Below are 20913 nucleotides of genomic sequence, written 5' to 3'. Positions count from 1 at the left end.
GCTCTTGGGTTTCTCCGAAGCGGTAAACGTCTGAGACCTGCATCACTTCGGGCTTTCCTCCCACATTAAGCTGACACGCCGTGATATAACTGGAATAATGTTAAAAGCGGCGTAAAACCCAACTCACTCACTCACTAGATGAAATATTGCTGAGTGTGGCGTTAAACAACAAACAAACAAAAACATACTATTTTCTTCTTGCTTGTCGCATAGGGTGACCAGACGAGACATTATAATATGTTGCCTGTGTTCTGTTACAGTGCCCTCGATGCCGTTCGGAGGTGTAGGCCACAGTGGGATGGGGGCATACCACGGCAAGTTCTCCTACGATACCTTCAGCCACAGGAGATCCGTGATGCAGAGAGATCTTAAAATGGAGTCTGTCAATGCGTATGTCTTTATTATTATCACAGGTGGTTGATGTCAAGATACACCCATGGGGATATGCCAGTTAAGCTCTCTAAGCCAATAAGTCTTCACAAATGTAAGAGGGATTATCTTTTTTATAAATTCATATATAGCAAATTTAGTTGAATATGTGGTAAATATCTGTATTCATGACCCACCGAGTTCATAAAAATCGTATGTGCACTTGTGCTAATATCACTTCTTGCGCACCATTTGACGTCATTTGTATCATATTGTGACATAAGGTGGGAATGACGTCACACTAGTAACAACGTCATTGCTGAAGAATCTTGACGTCATTTGACAATTGTTGTTTTCAAAGATGGCAGTCGTGATCTGTGTGTTTTTCTAAAGGAGTGCTCACAAGGTTTAAAAAATAAGAAATTATTGCTCTCGCATATATGTGTCATACTGATTTTATGAAACAAGTGTCAGAATTCATGTACAGTCAAGTCTTGTTAATCCGACACTCGTTAATCCAACAATCAGCTTTATCTGACATTAATGATGGAAACCAATTAAATCATTGCTATTTAGACCTGTTAATCTGACAGTCTCGCACTCCAACTCCGACACACCTAATTTGCAACTAATTACCGAAATCACACATTAATCAGTCTCGTTAATCCGACACAGTGATCTGCCCGCGAGCACACAGCCCGTGTTTTGATGAGAGACGAGTCGGCTGGTGGCTGCATATTACAACGGCTGCAGAGATAAACTTGCTTAACAAAACATATTCTGCTAACAATGTAACATAACAACATGAATATTTCATTTTTTTATTACATGTTTGTATCGTTTCTATCATGTAGTTGTAAATTTTTTATCACAAACGTTGATACTCCTTAATTTGGTTTATCCGACATACTAGTTAATCCGACATAATCACATGCAACCAACCATGTCGGATTAACGGAACTTGACTGTATTACCCTTTCTCTTGCTCTAGAAATACAAGAATTCTGACACTCATTTCATACAATCAGTATGACTCTTATGATAATCTCTATGTACAATAACAGTATGTACAAAATGTCTGATAACAGATGCCAGGATGCAGTTTAAGATAAATTCAGTATGTTCTTCCACCACCATACGATACTGAACTACTCTCTACTTACAAACCTGTCCACAGCCTCTGATCTGTAAACCAGAATATTTTGTCTGTCTCTTGTGCAAAGCTGAACCAGTTCGGTCAAAGATCTTTTAATGTTGTTTCCACATTGTGGAACAGACTACCATCTCTCTAAGGGAATGAGGGGGGTCGGGTAGCCTAGTGGTTAAAACGTGTGCTCATCACGCCGAAGACCCGGGTTCGATTCCTGACATGGGTACAATGTGTGAAGCCCATTTAAGGTGTCCCCCGCTGTGATATCGCTGGAATATTGCTAAAAGTGGCGTTAAACCATACTCACTCACTCACTTACTCACTATAAGGGAATGATCCATCCCTGGACTCCTTCAGATCCATGCTCAGGACTCATCTATTCCTGATTTCTTACTCATCGTAGTTTCAACACTGTCCATTTTTCTCATCAATACACATCGTCATCTGTCCATTCTTCCTTTGTTTATAATGTTCATACATTGTAGCACTGTGAGCATGCCTCATGGAGTGAGTGAGTGAGTTGGGTTTAATGACGCTTTGAACAGTATTCAAGCTTGATATGGGAGGAAAACCACGAGCATGGGCATGGTGCATCTTCCCAAGGCAAGAGAGTTAACTTACTTTAAAAGTCCGGTTTCCACCCTTGCTGAACTAGGCTGGAATTCCTGTGCTCGATCGTAGCGCCACCAGTGGTTATTACAAGTTATGTCCCTTCTAAGCCTCTCCTATGGGCCAATCAGATTCCACCTCTCGTATCACTTGCATTTGCTTCAAACAAAATGGCGGCGCCCAGTCAAGACGATCTGATCGATAATCAAAATCTATTTTGTGATAAAACGCGTCTTACATCGCGAAGTGCATAAAATGACATGACCACCTTGATTAAAAGCATAAAAAGATTTGGAAAATATCTGACATATATTGACAACGAGTTGGCGGTGCACATGCATTGCAAATCCTGCAATCGACCGAAATCTGCACGACAGTTTACGAACCGGATTTCAATTTCATTGTGTGATTTTTATTGGTCAATGCATAGACTCGTTAGTCCAGCCATAAAAGGAACTCCATAATACCAGCCTAGTTCAACAAGCGTGGAAACTGGACTTTTATAGTCAGTTATGATGACGGTGATGAAGAACCTAGAAACAATCAGGGCTAACCGGGATTTGTATCCACGCCCAAGGGAAGCAACTCTGCACAGCAAATTGCGGTGCCTCAGGGGACAGGGCCACCCATTATTGCACATCACAAATATTCAATATAAAGCTTTCTGTTGTTTCAGACTTCGGTATCCCCCATACACAGAGAAGAAGTTTGGCATCATCAAGTGGTTGACTAAGAAGTCTGTCAAGAGAACCGGAATCATGTCCTTCTTCCCCCTAGTCCTCTGTGGGGCTGTTCTGGCCTTCTTCCTCAAGGTAAAGGTCACACAGTAGAGGGGGCACCTGCTGTCTCCACCCTGTAGCTTACAGTGGACATAGGCCTCATTGTTTATTTGTGACATCACAGATTTTTTTGTCCTTAACCTTTGATTTTCGAACTCAAAAGGGGGCACAGATGGGCCAGATGTCTAAGGTGTCGCGATTCGCTGTGCAGAGTTGCATGCCTTGGACACGCCAGAAACCTATAATTGTGGGTTCGAATCCCGGTTCGCCCCTTTTATGTTTCTAGGTTTGTCCGCACCATACCCGTGCTCATGGGTTTCACCGAAGTGGTAAACGTCTGAGACCTGCATCATTTCAGGCTTTCCTCCCACATTAAGCTGACACGCCGTGATATAACTGGAATAATGTTAAAAGCGGCGTTAAACCCAACTCACTCACTCACTCACTCGAACTCAAAAAGTATTCAAATTGTCTGCTATTCTTGGAGGACGAAGGTAGTTAATTATTTATTTAGTGAGGAAATATTATATTTATCTGAATATATACAATCAATATTTTATATGAGTGAAATAACATTTTGTGCTGTTACTAATTTCAGACTATGTGATTGACACTTTGATTTAGAATAGGACATATATCATGGATAGAACATGTCGCTGTTCTTGTCCAGCAATCTTTTTAAAATCAGATCTTAGTGCCTGCTACCAGATCATGAAAGTGAAATTCTGAATGTGTTTTCTAATCATGCAGTCTCGAAATGGTTAACATTATGCATTGGGTATGATAGTTACAAGCTGTTCATGTCTTGGCTTCAATGGGATAAACATTTGAACATTCCATAGTCTGTGGGAAGTACTGCCATACAATATCGGCCATCTTTTCCAGAATTTTCTTTTCAATTTGGATTTGAGAACTTTGTCAAAATACTTTTCAAAGCGTATGGTAGTCACCATTTTGAAAAAAGAAATGCCTTAAATCTCACGAAAGCTGCTTTCTGCTTGGTTAGTATCGACTTCCTGTTACTTATTTCATTGGTTGGGCAAAGTTTGCGAAAGGCCATTCTAATGTGACCTGTAATGGGATGTCCTCAGATCTTTGTGGGGCGGTCGGGTAGCCTAGTGGTTAAAGCGTTTGCTCGTCACGCCGAAGACCCGGGTTCGAATCCCGACATGGGTACAATGTGTGAAGGCCATTTCTGGTGTCCCCCGCCGTGATATTGCTGGAATATTGCTAAAAGTGGCATAAAACCAAACTCACTCACTCACTCAGATCTTTTTGTCATTGTAGCGAGCACTAGGATCTGATTTTAATGAGATTGCTTGTCCAGCAACAGGTTTATCTCATCTTGTGACCTGAAAAATTAACATTTCTACTCATAGCTGTGCCAATCATAAACAAAATAAGTTTCTCAGGTCATTTGATATTAAGAGAGCCAGGATTTTTATGTATTTTGGCATCAAGAACTGTATTGTGCACAGAATTGGCAACAACTGATTGAGTTGGCAAAGAATGAATGTCAAATTGAGCATCCGCGATCCAAAAAGTAAAATTGTCTCCGCATAGTTTGCATGGGTTGGTAACCATGGTAACAAAGTAACATTGTTTGCCTGACTGTTACATTGTCAAATCATTGCATTGTATAAAATTCAATACTGTTTGCCATCAAGTCTTAGGGACTTGGTTTCATCAAGCTCATTGTCTTACTTTCCATTTAGTAATGCATGTTTTCCTCTGGCCAGGCGGTGGGAGTGCAAGCAAGATGGCCCTCCCTGGGGGAACGATAGATACAACTCTCTGAAGAACAAGAGATGGTCCCAACAACAGCTTTACAGAGGACCACTCCCCATTCCGATCAGTCACAATTATAGACAAAGATATTTGTAAATAAATGAGTCTGGACCATACAATCAAGTGATTGACCCTCCCTGGGGGAACGATAGATGCAACTCCCTGAAGAACAAGAGATGGTCCCAACAACAGCTTAGCAGAGGACCACTCCCCATTCCAATCAGTCACAATTATAGACAAAGATATTTGTTTTTGTTGCCAAGTTATTTATACCATTGCATTCAACACCAACTCAAGGATTAAAGAACAACTAGGTTCCAGCATAATGGCAGCCCCAGCAACTTGATTACTACGTCATTACACAGCATGACAGTTTCACACAAGGCACTGATTATAATGTCGAGTTCTGGACTGATTGTTTGTTGTTTAACACTGCACTCGGCAATATTCCAGTTATATCATCTTGGACCGTAAATAATTGAGTCCGGACCATACAATCAAGTGAGTGACGTCATGAGCATCGATCTACCGCATTTTGGACACAATGACATTCATCAACCAAGTCAGCAAACTTGACCATTAGTCACCTCTTATGACAAGTATGGGTTGCTGGAGACCAATTCTAACCTGGATCTTCACTGGCTCTACTCCAAGGCTGAAAAAGAAACACCTTGTATTGTCCCTCTTAACATGTGATAATGTGCAGGTCTAATATGAGTATATATAGTCTTCTGAAGACAGTCATTGGGGAACATACCATTAGGACAATGTTTGTGTGTGTTACACTGTATTGTGAACTGAACCTTTTTGCATATTAGGCCATGGAAGACGGTCCACCTTATATAGGATATAATGACTTTGTTCAATGGGACACTTATCAGAGACAGCTTCCACAAGGTAATGTTGGTGCATTATTACTCTCATATTTGAACAGGGGACATAGGTCACCAAGTCGCTCAGAGTTGTGCCCCTTAGGCATGGCAGAAACCTCTGATCATGAGTTTGAATCCCATTCACCCTGATTATGTTTCTAGGTTTGTTTGCTCGAGACTTTCATGAAAGTGGTAACCCTCTGAGACCTGCATCACTTTGGGCTTTTCTCTCACATCAAACGGACATACCATGATATAATGTAAATACTGTGCAAAGTGGTGTTAAACCCAACTCCCTCACTCATACATGAACATGGGTACAATGTGTGAAGCCCATTTCTGGTGTTCCCCGCCGTGATATTGCTGGAATATTGCTAAAAGCGGCGTAAAACCATACTCACTCACTCACTCATACATGACCATTTGCTTACAATATGGAGACAAGTGTTGCAATGTTGGGATGAAGCTTAAGGGATGATTCAATTTTTTTTATTAAGGATGTCTGGTGGTCTGTATTAAGAGGATGTGACTTTTTCCAAGATATGTATTTCTATTATATAATGTGTATTTTATTGTGGTCGACGCCCTTGTTGACAATCACACCAAACTCCCACTTTACTTTAGGGGGCTACAGGGAAATCATTCACAGTTTTGCATGAAAGAGCATATAATAGTATTTAACTTATTTAACCTCAATTTATGTTCACTGTTTGGAGATTGTATACTTGATATGTATACATGTTTGTTAGTGTTAAACTTGGGTGTGTCCAATTCCAAGTTGTCTGGAGCTCATTTGGGAGTTCCAAGTATCTAAATAAACTTGACATTTTCCTGATGCCTCCAACCCCGGATAACACAGACTTTTTTCAAGGTCCCCAACAAGTTCGACGCAACGAATTTCATCTGTATTGCTCTCAATTCTAACGTGAATTCCATTGATGTCATCATACACTGTGATACATCAGGCTAGGTTGGAATGCAATGATGTCATAGTTTAAGGAAAGTTGAGGTACAGCTCCCATCACTTTTGCCGTAAGAAATATGTGACATGTCGGAATTAATTCCCTTTTTATCCATATATTTTATATATATCTATGATGGACCATTGATGATGCACTGCTTCATATCAGTGATAGCTTGATTTAGGAAATGATGTAAAAAACTCCCGATTCACCACAGAGTTGCATGGTGAATGTAAAACCATACCAGTAGACATCCTTGAAACATTTTACTGAACCACAAGTTCTCAAATGTTCAGTGCTTTTCCATTGTAAGATGTTAGCAGTAAAACTGTTAGTCAGTGTTGTATATATAGCAGTGAGAGGTCACTCCTCCATCTTGTAACTCCTCAACCTTAGTGTACCATGATACTATAGAATGCTGCAGACCAGTGAAGACCCGGGGTCTTCAGCAACCCATGCTTGCCATAAAAAGCGACAATGCTTGTCATAAGAGGCGACTAACAGGATCGGGTGGTCAAGCTCGCTGACTTGGTTAGTGCATGTCATCATATCCCAATTGGGTGGATCGATGCTCATGATGTCAATCACTGGATTATCTGGTCCAGACTCGATTACTTACAGACCACCGTCATATAGCTGGAATATTGCTGAGTGCAGCGTCAAATAACAAACAAACAAACAAACTAGAATGCTGCAATTACTTCAGCAGGCAGTGCTAGAATTCCTTTTGGAAAGAAAACTACTGGTCATAGGTTTGACTCCAAGATTCTTACCAATGATGAAGCTGTGTCCTGAGATACACATGTTGTTATGTAGTCAGTTATGAAGTACTGACTTCAGACATGGAGATGCTGTATCTTGTGTATGTTCCCTAGAGATGACACCCATATTGATCCTGTTCCAGATCATAGCCCAGGTGAATTGAATCAATCTTACACACCAGATCATAGCCCAGGTGAATTACATCAATCTTACATACCAGATCATAGCCCAGGTGAATTACGTCAATCTTACAGCAGTGGTAAACATCTCCGAGCTGTGGTAACCATATCTCTTTGCTGCCCCCTGTAAATTATTTTGGTTTTGACTTTTCACTACAAATAGTCAAAATGAAAATGGTTTATAGTAGTGGTGGGACGATGCATCGCTGGATCGCGTTTTTTTACTTTTCGATACAAGTATCAATCACAATCGCACACTAAGTAAAAAGTGTCGATTCTTATCTTAAATGTATTCTTAATAAATGTTACACCAAACACTAATTGCAAGTGAAAATAAGTAGTGAACCCGTACATATTTTCATCCATTGTGCTATATTTGACACTGCCAACAGTAAATTGTTAGTGTGCAAGGTCTTTTGCCATCCTGTATGTGAAAGAGATGGCTTACACACCACAGATAAGAACACGCGCAAGTAACGTGATGCATATCGTATCGAGAGCAAGGTATCGTGATATATATTGAATCACACAGTTGATTTATGGCCCCAGCCCTTGTTTATAGGGAGCAGCAAAGTGATACAATTACCAGAGCTAAAAATATCCTTCATCTCTCACCATCTGCTTGTCTGATAAAAAGAAAATATCACATACAACCTAAGGCCGTGATCATTATGTCCCTTTAAATAATTTAATCCCTGTGAGTTCCTCAATCTTAACTTAAACATCTGACTTACGAACAAATGATTAATATATTACAACGTTTCACCTAAAACCTGCTGCTAGTGCTAATGTGTAGTGAGTACTGCTATTGTCTATTAGTATTTTATAGGATGTGCCTTGTACATTTACAAAACAAATAATAGAAAAACATTGTTTGAAGAATTTGTGAAATGAATTGTCACAAGGTAAATTTTGTATCAATCTTTGTAAACAGCTGTTATATACATCATAATCTTTACAATCATTGTTTAATTGTTTAAATGTTGACATGTGTATGTGATCTGTATGAAGAATAAAACAACCATGACAAGTTTGGTTTTTCTTGTTTTATGTTAATGTTGAGGAGGAACATTATGAAATGAGCAACTGAGATCATTAACAACTGGGATCATGAACAAATGTGATCAACAACTGGGATCATGAACAAATGTGATCATGAACATCTTGGATCATGAACAAATGTGATCATCAACAACTGGGATCATGAACAAATGTGATGAACAACTGGGATCAAGAACATATGGAATCATGAACAACTGGGATCATAAACAAATTGGATCATGAACAAATGGGATTATCAACAACTGGGATCATGAACAATGTGAGGAACATCTGGGGTCATGAGCAAATGTGATCATAAACAACTGTGATCATGAACAAATTGCATCATGAACAATGTGATCATGAACAACTGATCATGAACAATGTGATGAACAACTGGGATCATGAACAAATGTGATCATGAATCAGTATGATCACTGACAAGTATGATTGAACAACTGTGATCATAAACCAGGAAGATTGTGAACAAATATGACTGAGCCAGAATGATCATGAGCAAGTGTAATAGTGAACCAGTTTGTCTAAAACTAGTATGACCATGAACCAGCACAACCATGAACCAGTACAACCATGAACTAGTACAACCATGAACAAGTACAACCATGAACCTACACAACCATGAACCAGTACAACCATGAAATAGTACAACCATGAACCAGTACAACCATGAAATAGTACAACCATGAACTAGTACAACCATGAACCTACACAACCATGAACCAGTACAACCATGAACCAGTACAACCATGAAATAGTACAACCATGAACTAGTACAACCATGAACCTACACAACCATGAACCAGTACAACCATGAACCAGTACAACCATGAAATAGTACAACCATGAACTAGTACAACCATGAACCTACACAACCATGAACCAGTACAACCATGAACCAGTACAACCATGAACCAGTACAACCATGAACCAGTACAACCATGAAATAGTACAACCATGAACCAGTACAACCATGAAATAGTACAACCATGAACCTACACAACCATGAACCAGTACAACCATGAACCAGTACAACCATGAAATAGTACAACCATGAACTAGTACAACCATGAACCTACACAACCATGAACCAGTACAACCATGAACCAGTACAACCATGAAATAGTACAACCATGAACTAGTACAACCATGAACCTACACAACCATGAACCAGTACAACCATGAACCAGTACAACCATCGACAAGTACAACCATGAACTAGTACAACCATGAACAAGTACAACCATGAACCTACACAACCATGAACCAGTACAACCATGAACCAGTACAACCATGGACAAGTACAACCATGAACCAGTACAACCATGAACAAGTACAACCATGAACAAGTACAAACATGAACCAGTTCAACCATGAACTAGTACAACCAAGAAACAAGTACAAACATGAACCAGTACAACCATGAACTAGTACAACCATGAACAAGTACAACCATGAACTGGTACAACCATGAACAAGTACAACCATGAACCAGTACAACCATGAACTAGTACAACCATGAACAAGTACAAACATGAACCAGTTCAACCATGAACTAGTACAACCATGAACAAGTACAAACATGAACCAGTACAACCATGAACTAGTACAACCATGAACAAGTACAACCATGAACTAGTACAACCATGAACAAGTACAACCATGAACAAGTACAACCATGAACTAGTACAACCATGAACCAGTACAAACATGAACCAGTACAACCATGAACAAGTACAACCATAAACAAGTACAACCATGAACGAGTACAACCATGAACCTACACAACCATGAACAAGTACAACCATGAACTAGTACAAACATGAACTAGTACAAACATGAACCAGTACAACCATGAACTAGTACAACCATTAACAAGTACAACCATGAACAAGTACAACCATGAACTAGTACGAACATGAACCAGTACAACCATGAACTAGTACAACCATTAACAAGTACAACCATGAACTAGTACAACCATGAACTAGTACAAACATGAACCAGTACAACCATGAACTAGTACAACCATGAACAAGTACAACCATGAACTAGTACCACCATGAACAAGTACAACCATGAACTAGTACAAGCATGAACCAGTACAAACATGAACCAGTACAACCATGAACTAGTACAAACATGGACTAGTACAAACATGAACCAGTACAACCATGAACTAGTACAACCATGAACCAGTACAAACATGAACTAGTACAACCATGAACAAGAACAACCATGAACTAGTACAAACATGAACTAGTACAACCATGAACTTGTACAGCCATGAACAAGTACAACCATGAACCTACACAACCATGAACAAGTACAACCATGAACTAGTACAACCATGAACTAGTACAAACATGAACCAGTACAACCCTGAACCAGTACAACCATGAACAAGTACAACCATGAACTAGTACAACCATGAACAAGTACAACCATGAACTAGTACAAGCATGAACCAGTACAAACATGAACCAGTACAACCATGAACTAGTACAACCATGAACTTGTACAGCCATGAACAAGTACAACCATGAACCTACACAACCATGAACAAGTACAACCATGAACTAGTACAAACATGGACTAGTACAAACATGAACCAGTACAACCATGAACTAGTACAACCATGAACAAGTACAACCATGAACTTGTACAGCCATGAACAAGTACAACCATGAACCTACACAACCATGAACAAGTACAACCATGAACTAGTACAAACATGAACTAGTACAAACATGAACCAGTACAACCATGAACTAGTACAAACATGAACTAGTACAAACATGAACAAGTACAACCATGAACTAGTACAAACATGAACCAGTACAACCATGAACAAGTACAATCATGAACTAGTACAACCATGAACAAGTACAATCATGAACTAGTACAAACATGAACCAGTACAACCATGAACAAGTACAACCATGAACTAGTACAACCATGAACTTGTACAACCATGAACTAGTACAACCATGAACTAGTACAACCATGAACAAGTACAACCATGAACTAGTACAAACATGAACCAGTACAACCATGAACAAGTACAACCATGAACCTACACAACCATGAACCAGTACAACCATTAACAAGTACAACCATTTACAAGTACAACCATGAACAAGTACAACCATGAACTAGTACAACCATGAACAAGTACAGACATGAACTAGTACAACCATGAACTAGTACAAACATGAACCAGTACAACCATGAACAAGTACAACCATTAACAAGTACAACCATGAACAAGTACAACCATGAACTAGTACAACCATGAACTAGTACAAACATGAACTAGTACAACCATTAACAAGTACAAACATGAACCAGTACAACCATGAACTAGTACAACCATGAACTAGTACAACCATTAACAAGTACAACCATGAACCAGTACAACCATGAACTAGTACAACCATGAACTAGTACAACCATTAACAAGTACAACCATGAACTAATACAAACATGAACTAGTACAACCATGAACTAGTACAACCATGAACTAGTACAAACATGAACTAGTACAACCATGAATGAGTACAACCATGAACTAGTACAACCATGAACTAGTACAACCATGAACCTACACAACCATGAACAAGTACAACCATGAACCAGGGGCAGTCGGGTAGCCAAGTGGTTAAGGCGTTTGCTCGTCACGCCGAAGATCCGGGTTCGATTCCCGACATTGGTACAATGTGTGAAGCCCATTTTTGGTGTCCCCCGCCGTGATATTGTTGGAATATTTCTAAAAGCGGCGTAAAACCAAACTCACTCACTCACTACAACAATGAACCAGTAAAACCATGAACCAGTACAACCATAAAAGCAGTACAAACATGAACCAGTACAACCATGAACCAGTACAACCATGAACCAGTACAACCATGAACCTACACAACCATGAACAAGTACAGCCATGAACTAGTACAACCATGAACAAGTACAACCATGAACCAGTACAACCATGAACAAGTACAACCATGAACAAGTACAAACATGAACCAGTACAACCATGAACCAGTACAATCATGAACCAGTACAATCATGAACCAGTACAACCATGAACTAATACAACCATGAAGTAGTACAATCATGAACAAGTACAACCATGAACTAGTACAACCATGAACAAGTACAACCATGAACCAGTACAACCATGAACAAGTACAACCATGAACCAGTACAACTATGAACCAAAATGACCATGAACTAACAAGAACATACTCTAGTATGATCATGACAACCAGTAGAACCCTGGACTAGTATTATTTTGGTTGTTTGGTTTGTTGTTTAATGCCGCTCTCAGCAATATTGCAGCTATATGACGGTGGTCTGTAAATAATCTGGACCAGACAATCCAGTGATTAACATCATGAGCATCAATCCACGCAATCGGGATCAATGACATGCATCAACCAAGTCAACGAGCCTGACCACCCGATCCTGTTAGTTGCCTCTTATGACAAGCATAGTCGCCTTTTACAGCAAGCATGGGTTGCTGAAGACCTATTCTACCCTAGATCTTCATGGGTCAGTATTATTGTGAGCCAGTCTGATCATGTAATGTGTTGTTAGTTGTTTGTGAACCAGTCTGATCATGGAATGTGTTGTTTGTGAACCAGTCTGATCATGTAATGTATTGTTTGTGAACCAGTCAGATCATGGAATGTATTGTTTGTGAACCAGTCTGATCATGGAATGTGTTGTTTGTTGTTTGTGAACCAATTTGATCATGGAATGTGTTGTTTGTGAACCAGTCTGATCATGGAATGTGTTGTTTGTTGTTTGTGAACCAATTTGATCATGGAATGTGTTGTTTGTGAACCAGTCTGATCATGTAATGTGTTGTTTGTGAACCAGTCTGATCATGGAATGTGTTGTTTGTGAACCAGTCTGATCATGTAATGTGTTGTTTGTGAACCAGTCAGATCATGGAATGTATTGTTTGTGAACCAGTCTGATCATGGAATGTGTTGTTTGTGAGCCAGTCAGATCATGGAATGTGTTGTTTGTGAACCAGTCTGATCATGGAATGTGTTGTTTGTTGTTTGTGAACCAATTTGATCATGGAATGTGTTGTTTGTGAACCAGTCTGATCATGGAATGTGTTGTTTGTGAACCAGTCTGATCATGGAATGTGTTGTTTGTGAACCAGTCTGATCATGTAATGTATTGTTTGTGAACCAGTCTCATCATGGAATGTATTGTTTGTTGTTTGTGAACCAGTCAGATCATGGAATGTATTGTTTGTTGTTTGTGAACCAGTCTGATCATGTAATGTATTGTTTGTGAACCAGTCTCATCATGGAATGTATTGTTTGTTGTTTGTGAACCAGTCTGATCATGGAATGTGTTGTTTGTGAACCAGTCAGATCATGTAATGTGTTGTTTGTGAACCAGTCAGATCATGTAATGTGTTGTTTGTGAACCAGTCAGATCATGGAATGTGTTGTTTGTGAACCAGTCTGATCATGGAATGTGTTGTTTGTGAGCCAGTCTGATCATGTAATGTGTTGTTTGTGAGCCAGTCAGATCATGGAATGTGTTGTTTGTGAACCAGTCTGACCATGTAATGTGTTGTTTGTGAACCAGTCTGATCATGTAATGTGTTGTTTGTGAACCAGTCTGACCATGTAATGTGTTGTTTGTTGTTTGTGAACCAGTCTGATCATGTAGGCTGTTCTGTACAGGACTTATTTACATGGACATATTTATACTTTTCACCTGAATGCTGAATTCTATCCCAGTTTATGTTAAATGTGAATGTTGAAAAAAACACCTGAACATATATCTGTTTTGGGGAATATTAGTTCACATAATACAATCACTTTATCAGAATGGCTCTGAAGCGAAATATTTGCACAGGTAATGTCATTTTTAAGTTTGAATTCTGATTGTGCGTCATTGTATTCTGATACAGTCGATAGTTGTTCTTAATATCAATCACTGGTTTGTCTGGTTCAGACTCCTATTTACACTCGGCCGTCATATAGCTGAAATATTGCTCCTCTGTATACATTAAAGGAAAAGAAAAAAATACTCTTTCAATTATGGAACTATTGTCAAGAATAAACAGAATCAATCAAACATACTGCCACACAACAGATTGCATACAAAAAAGCAATTTGAACCTCCATTTCGCAGACCGCTCCGTGGTCCAGTGATTTAGCGTCCGCCCGGAGAGCGGAAGGTCCGGGGTTTGATCCCCGGCCGCGTCATACCAAAAGACGTTAAAATCTGGTACTTGTTATTACCCTACCTGGCGCTCGGCTTTATGGGGCTAAAACAAGGACTGGTCCGCACGGAATCAGAATAATGTGTCTGAGTTGGGTATTCATGTTAAACTGTGGCATGGTATCTCAGTGGGCTACCCCTATAATATCATCTCTATTCCGGACTAGTACAAGCAGCCACACACACGCATGCACGTCGCTATATAAGTGCAATAATCTCGAACACGACGTTAAAGTTCAACCCCATTTCACCTCACCTCAATGTCTGATCACCCTGATAATGAAGGCCAGGCGACCTGAGAACTGATTGTGCAATGTGGTCAAAGCGTCTGTAAAATCTCAAATGTAAAGGGAGCTTACTTCTGCAACCTTATCAGTTTAGCTCGGCATAACAGCACAATAATGACGTCACACCCGTTCACATCAAACTGAAAAAAATACAATATAACTACATGGTGACACGACAATTTTAAGTCTCTAATGTTCGCATTTCTTCATGACTATGAACGCGTTCCTTCTGACTTATATATGTTTGAACAAAGCTGAAACGTCAGTCAACTTCAGTGTATGCATGACCACATCGTTGTATACGTGTCTCTAAATACATTCTGCCAGAGGTACTGTCAAACTATTCCCAATCTGACATTTTGTACCTATCTCTTGACACCAACAGCGGGTACCCTGGTAGGGTCGGGTAATAGGGGTGTGGGTACCCGGGTAGTAAAATTGGACTCGTCCCAGCCCTAGTGTCTGTTGTTTCATCCATCAATCATGACCACTGTCCACATTCAGGACTCTTAAGTCATTATCTAAACGTTCAGTACACTACACCATTTCATTATTTTACTGGAACCCTCATACTGCCCGCCTGGACCCTTAGAATTAATGGACCCCAACTCTTCTAAGTCATAGGTAAACGCTGTGGGTACGATGACACGCAAGTCTGACCACCCCATCCATTTGGTCGCCTCGTACGGTCAGCGTATGCTGCTGGGGCCTATTCTAACCCGAACTTACCACGAAGTTGAAGCTGTGAAGATACGGCGTAGAACCATGCTTGCCGTAAAACGTCGCGTCGTAAGAGGCGACTAACGGGATCAGGTGGTCAGGCTCGCTGACTTGGCTGACGTATGTCCTTGTATCCCAATTGTGTAGATGGATGCTCATCATGCCAATCACTGGATTGTCTGGTCGAGAATGGATAATTTACAGACCGTCGTCATATAGCAGGAATATCGCTGAGTGCGGCGTTAAACAACAAACAAACAAAGCAAGCCGAGTTATACCATACACACTGATTCCGTGCTTGGAATAGTGAGTGAGTGAGTGATTTCGGTTTTACGCCGCTTTTAGCAATATTCCAGCAATATCACGGCGGCAGACACCAGGAATGGGCTTCACACATTGTACCTATGTCGGGAATCGAACCCGGGTCTTCGGCGTGACGAGCTAACGCTTTAACCACTAGGCTACCCGACCGCCCCGTGCTTGGAATAAGACGACTGAATTGATGATCGGGTGGTTAAAATGTGTGACACAATGTTTTGACGGCGTCGGTCATTCCTCAGACCAGTAACCACGAGTGTGTATAGCGCGAATTCTATCTGACGGACATGGAGGCGTGCCGTAGCTGGAGATTGCTGACAAAGAGAAAAGAAATTTTACTGCCTGACAAAAGCAACACACAACGACGTTTTTGTTTGTTGTTTATCGCCGCACTGAGAAATATTCTAGCTGTATGACGGCGGCCTGTAACTTTTCGAGTCTTGACCAGACAATCCAGTGATCGACATTGTGAGCAATGGTCCCTCCAGATACGATGACACGCAATAAACCAATTCACTTAGCCCGACCACCAAGGCCTTTTGGTCGTATCCCCAAGGCATGAATGCTGCTCATATGGGTGCTTCAACACACAACAAACAGACACATTGCTTGTTAGGTGAGGTGAAATGGGGTTTAACGTCGCGTCCAAGATTATTGCACTTATATAGCGACGTGCATGCACGGGTATGTGTGTGTGTGTGTGGCTGCTTGTACTAGTCCGGACTGATGCCGATTTATAGTGCTAGCACACTGAGATACCATGCCGCAGGTTAACATGAATACCCCACTCAGACACAGGATACTGACTCCGAGCCGACCAGTCCTTGTTTTAGCCCCTAAATGCCGAGCGCCAGACAGGGTAACTACAAGTACCTTCTTTTAACGTCTTTTGGTATGACGCGGTTGGGGATCGAACCCCGGACCTTCCGCTCTCCGGGGGGACGCTCTACCATTAGACCACGGAGGCGGTCCACATTGCTTGTGGCGTTAAATTACTCACTCATTCATGCAGCTGAGATTTGACTAAATGGGGGCGGTGGAGTGCCTAGTGGTTAAAGCTTTCGCTCGTCACGCCGAAGACCCGGGTTCGATTCCCCACATGGGTACAATGTGTGAAGCCCATTTCTGGTGTCCGCCGTGTTATTTTTGGAATATTGCTATAAGCGGCGTAAAATCATACTCACTAACGTGACTGAATGGGTGTTATCGGATGGTTATTGGAACCAGACAACTTGGGTTTGTTTGCTCCAGGCCCGACTACACTGCAGACTGCCGTGGTGTACGTAACATGTTTTGAACAGCGGCCGGCATGAAGCAACATGTATTTGCTCAGTTACTGTAGCCGAAGCAATCCCCATTGTGATAAGACCTGCCGTGGGTGGTATACTATGCTTATATCACATGGCACAAGAAGACTTGAGGCTGTGTGGTTATTTTGTTTACACGCTATATGTTATACAATATCGCGATGTTGGTGGGTTGAACTTGTTATCAGATCATCGCTCGTTCTGGAGAACACCCTAAACGTTGTCGTTTTTGTGCATCAAGTTGTGACATTTGAGATGACACCAAAACATAAACGAATCTCTGGAGCATGTCATCAGTAGCCCCTGCTGCCTGGTATACAGACACATGTCATCAGTAGCCTGCTGCCTGGTATACAGACACAGGAGGAGGAGGGTGCAGTCTGAGCTACAGACACATGTCGGAGGAGGGTGCAGTCTGAGCTACAGACATGTTGGAGGAGGGTGCAATCTGAGCTACAGAAATATGTGGGGGGAGGATGCAATCTGAGCTACAGACACATGTCGGGGGAGGGTGCAATCTGAGCTACAGGAATATGTCGGAGGAGGGTGCAATCTGAGCTACAGACATTTTGGAGGAGGATGCAATCTGAGCTACAGAAATATGTGGGGGGAGGATGCAATCTGAGCTACAGAAATATGTGGGGGGAGGATGCAATCTGAGCTACAGACATGTCGGAGGAGGATGCAATCTGAGCTACAGACACATGTCGGGGGAGGGTGCAATCTGAGCTACAGACACATGTCGGAGGAGGATGCAATCTGAGCTACAGACACATGTCGGAGGAGGATGCAATCTGAGCTACAGACACATGTCGGGGGAGGGTGCACTCTGAGCTACAGACACATGTCGGGGGAGGGTGCACTCTGAGCTACAGACACATGTCGGGGGAGGATGCAATCTGAGCTACAGACACATGTCGGGGGAGGGTGCTGTCTGAGCTACAGACACATGTCGGGGGAGGGTGCACTCTGAGCTACAGACACATGTCGGGGGAGGATGCAATCTGAGCTACAGACATGTCGGAGGAGGGTGCAATCTGAGCTACAGACACATGACGGAAGAGGATGCAATCTGAGCTACAGACATGTCGGAGGAGGATGCAATCTGAGCTACAGACACATGTCGGAGGAGGACGCAATCTGAGCTACAGGAATATGTCGGAGGAGGGTGCAATCTGAGCTACAGACACATGTCGGGGGAGGGTGCAATCTGAGCTACAGGAATATGTCGGAAGAGGGTGCAATCTGAGCTACAGACACATGTCGGAGGAGGATGCAATCTGAGCTACAGACACATGTCGGAGGAGGGTGCAATCTGAGCTACAGGAATATGTCGGAGGAGGGTGCAATCTGAGCTACAGACACATGTCGGGGGAGGGTGCAATCTGAGCTACAGGAATATGTCGGAAGAGGGTGCAATCTGAGTTACAGACACATGTCGGAGGAGGATGCAATTTGAGCTACAGACACATGTCGGGGGAGGATGCAATTTGAGCTACAGAGATAAGTCGGAGGAGGGTGCAATCTGAGCTACAGACATGTCGGAGGAGGATGCTCCCCAAGATAGGAAACCAGGTCAGGGAGATGTCGGGTACCTCGGAGAACACAAACAACATTATAAACATCAGAGGGCCGTGAAGATCCGGGGTAGAATAGGTCTTCAGCAACCCATGTTTGCCGTAAAAGGCGACTAGGCTTGTCGCAATCTCATTAAAATCAGACCTTTAGCGGTAGCGAGAACTAAGGTCTGATTTTAATGAGATTGGGCTTGTCGTAAAAGGCGACTAACGGGATCGGGTTGTCAGGCTCGCTGACTTGGTTGATGCATGTCATCGATCCCAATTGCGTGGATCGATGCTCATGATGTCAATCACTGGATTGTCTCGTCCAGATATGATTATTTACAGACCGCCGTCATATAGCTGGACTATTGCAGAGTGCGGCGTTAAACAACAAATATTAACATCATAGCCTATGCCCCCTTGTGAAGAATCTAACCTGGACTTAGTGTGCCGACAAACTTCGAATTCGCTATGGCTAATATTCAGTTTCCACACAATCTCTCGTCACATTTGTCAGAGTGAACACCCAGTGCAAACGTCTTGCGGTTCAACATGCAATGGTGTACGATGTTCACGAATTGTAGTGATTATCTGGTCAGTATGTATTGCGCCTCTATGTTTTGATCAGTGACCAATACCGATACACCATTAGAATCATCAAGTGGCTAGCAGGAGTACGGTAGTAGTATTCAGGCTCAATTTAAATGGTACACATCTTGGCAACCATTGGCCCCCATATCCAGAAATACTCCGGGAAACAACATCTCCCTCCGTGTCATGTGACATGCTTTTAGCACACAGACAGACACAAACTTGGTTACATAATCTTTAACAGAAAACCTACACTTTTCGTCACATAGGAACCTAGTAGATCAATCAATTTATTTTATGTCGACAAGAACGCAATTTAGGATAAAGCCACTTAAAACCTTACACTGTAAACGTCCGTAATAACTATAAAGTAAGTAGTTCGAAATGTTTGAACGGTTAAATAATTGACCTCCACATGTGAAAGCCCTTATATATAAGAAGAGTATTGTCGCGTACGGAACGGCTACGAGCCTCCATTTTGTCAGTCGTCAAAGAGACAGCCAAGTTATATAGCGTTCAAAAGTCAAACTATTTTAAGGGTATTCAAGAACCAATATACGTGTCTGAAAACAGATCATTTTACAGCTGATGCTCAACCGAAAATTGTAATTTCTTTTAAAGTGAAAAATCGAAAACGTATTTACCATTTATAATGAAGCATTATTTAAAGTTTCTCAACAAGAACGGCATCAGGTGAAAGCTTATTCTATGTTAAATATGAAATGCACGCCCAATGTTTGGTTTAATCAGTTTAACTATGACATCAGTTTATTAACCAGCTCAAATTATATTTCGTTCTGACTAATCAAGGGTATGATTTAAGGCGTATACTCAAACACATTTAACAAAACTGACACATAGACAGACATGCTTAGACACCCGTGAAGATCTGGGGTAGAATAGGTCTTCAGCAACCCATGCTTGCTGTAAAAGGCGACTGCTTGTCGTAAGAGGCGACTAACGGAATCGGGTGGTCAGGCTCGCTGACTTGGTTGATGCATGTAATCGTATCCCAGTTGTGTGGATCGATGCTCATGATATCAATCACTGGAATGTCTTGTCCAGACTCGATTTATAGCTGGAATATTGCTGAGTGCGGCGTTAAACAACAAACAAACAAACATACTTAGAGATATGCGCATGCATGTCAACAGTTCCGCCAGGGAGCAATGTAGAATGTACTAAATATCTATTATATATAATGTGCCATTTAAACAGAAATCGAGTACTCTTCTACGGTTTGAACGTTTTGTCTCATGTTTTTCAGTACATTTATTGAAACTAACATATCCAATATGGCCGCCATGGAGGAATGAAAATATTATGAAAAATGAACATTTT

The 20913-nt window shown here is 41.4% G+C and overlaps 1 protein-coding gene across 2 annotated transcripts in view; it reads left to right on the top strand.

Moving 5' to 3' along the window:
* LOC124111436 (aldehyde dehydrogenase, dimeric NADP-preferring-like) overlaps positions 1-5879 on the top strand; it is a 33715-nt gene extending 27836 nt beyond the window's left edge. The window contains exons 11-14 of one of the 2 annotated variants that reach the window (XR_007218721.1): positions 261-390; positions 2805-2940; positions 4647-4781; positions 4938-5879. Coding sequence is in view for 1 of the 2 variants with exons in the window: in XM_048385828.1 (XP_048241785.1) it covers positions 261-390; positions 2805-2940; positions 4647-4691 (311 nt within the window). In the remaining variant the exon portion in view is untranslated. Of the gene's footprint in view, positions 1-260; positions 391-2804; positions 2941-4646 lie in introns of both variants that reach the window. The other variant, XM_048385828.1, reaches the window with a different exon arrangement.
* Positions 5880-20913: the final 15034 nt, after the last annotated feature.

Source organism: Haliotis rufescens, unplaced genomic scaffold, assembly GCF_023055435.1.
Source record: "Haliotis rufescens isolate VD_foot unplaced genomic scaffold, xgHalRufe1.0.p SCAF_6, whole genome shotgun sequence".
NCBI classification, from domain to species: domain Eukaryota; kingdom Metazoa; phylum Mollusca; class Gastropoda; order Lepetellida; family Haliotidae; genus Haliotis; species Haliotis rufescens.
The sequence above is the reverse complement of the archived record's forward strand: the minus strand, read 5'-3'. Positions and strand labels throughout refer to the sequence as shown.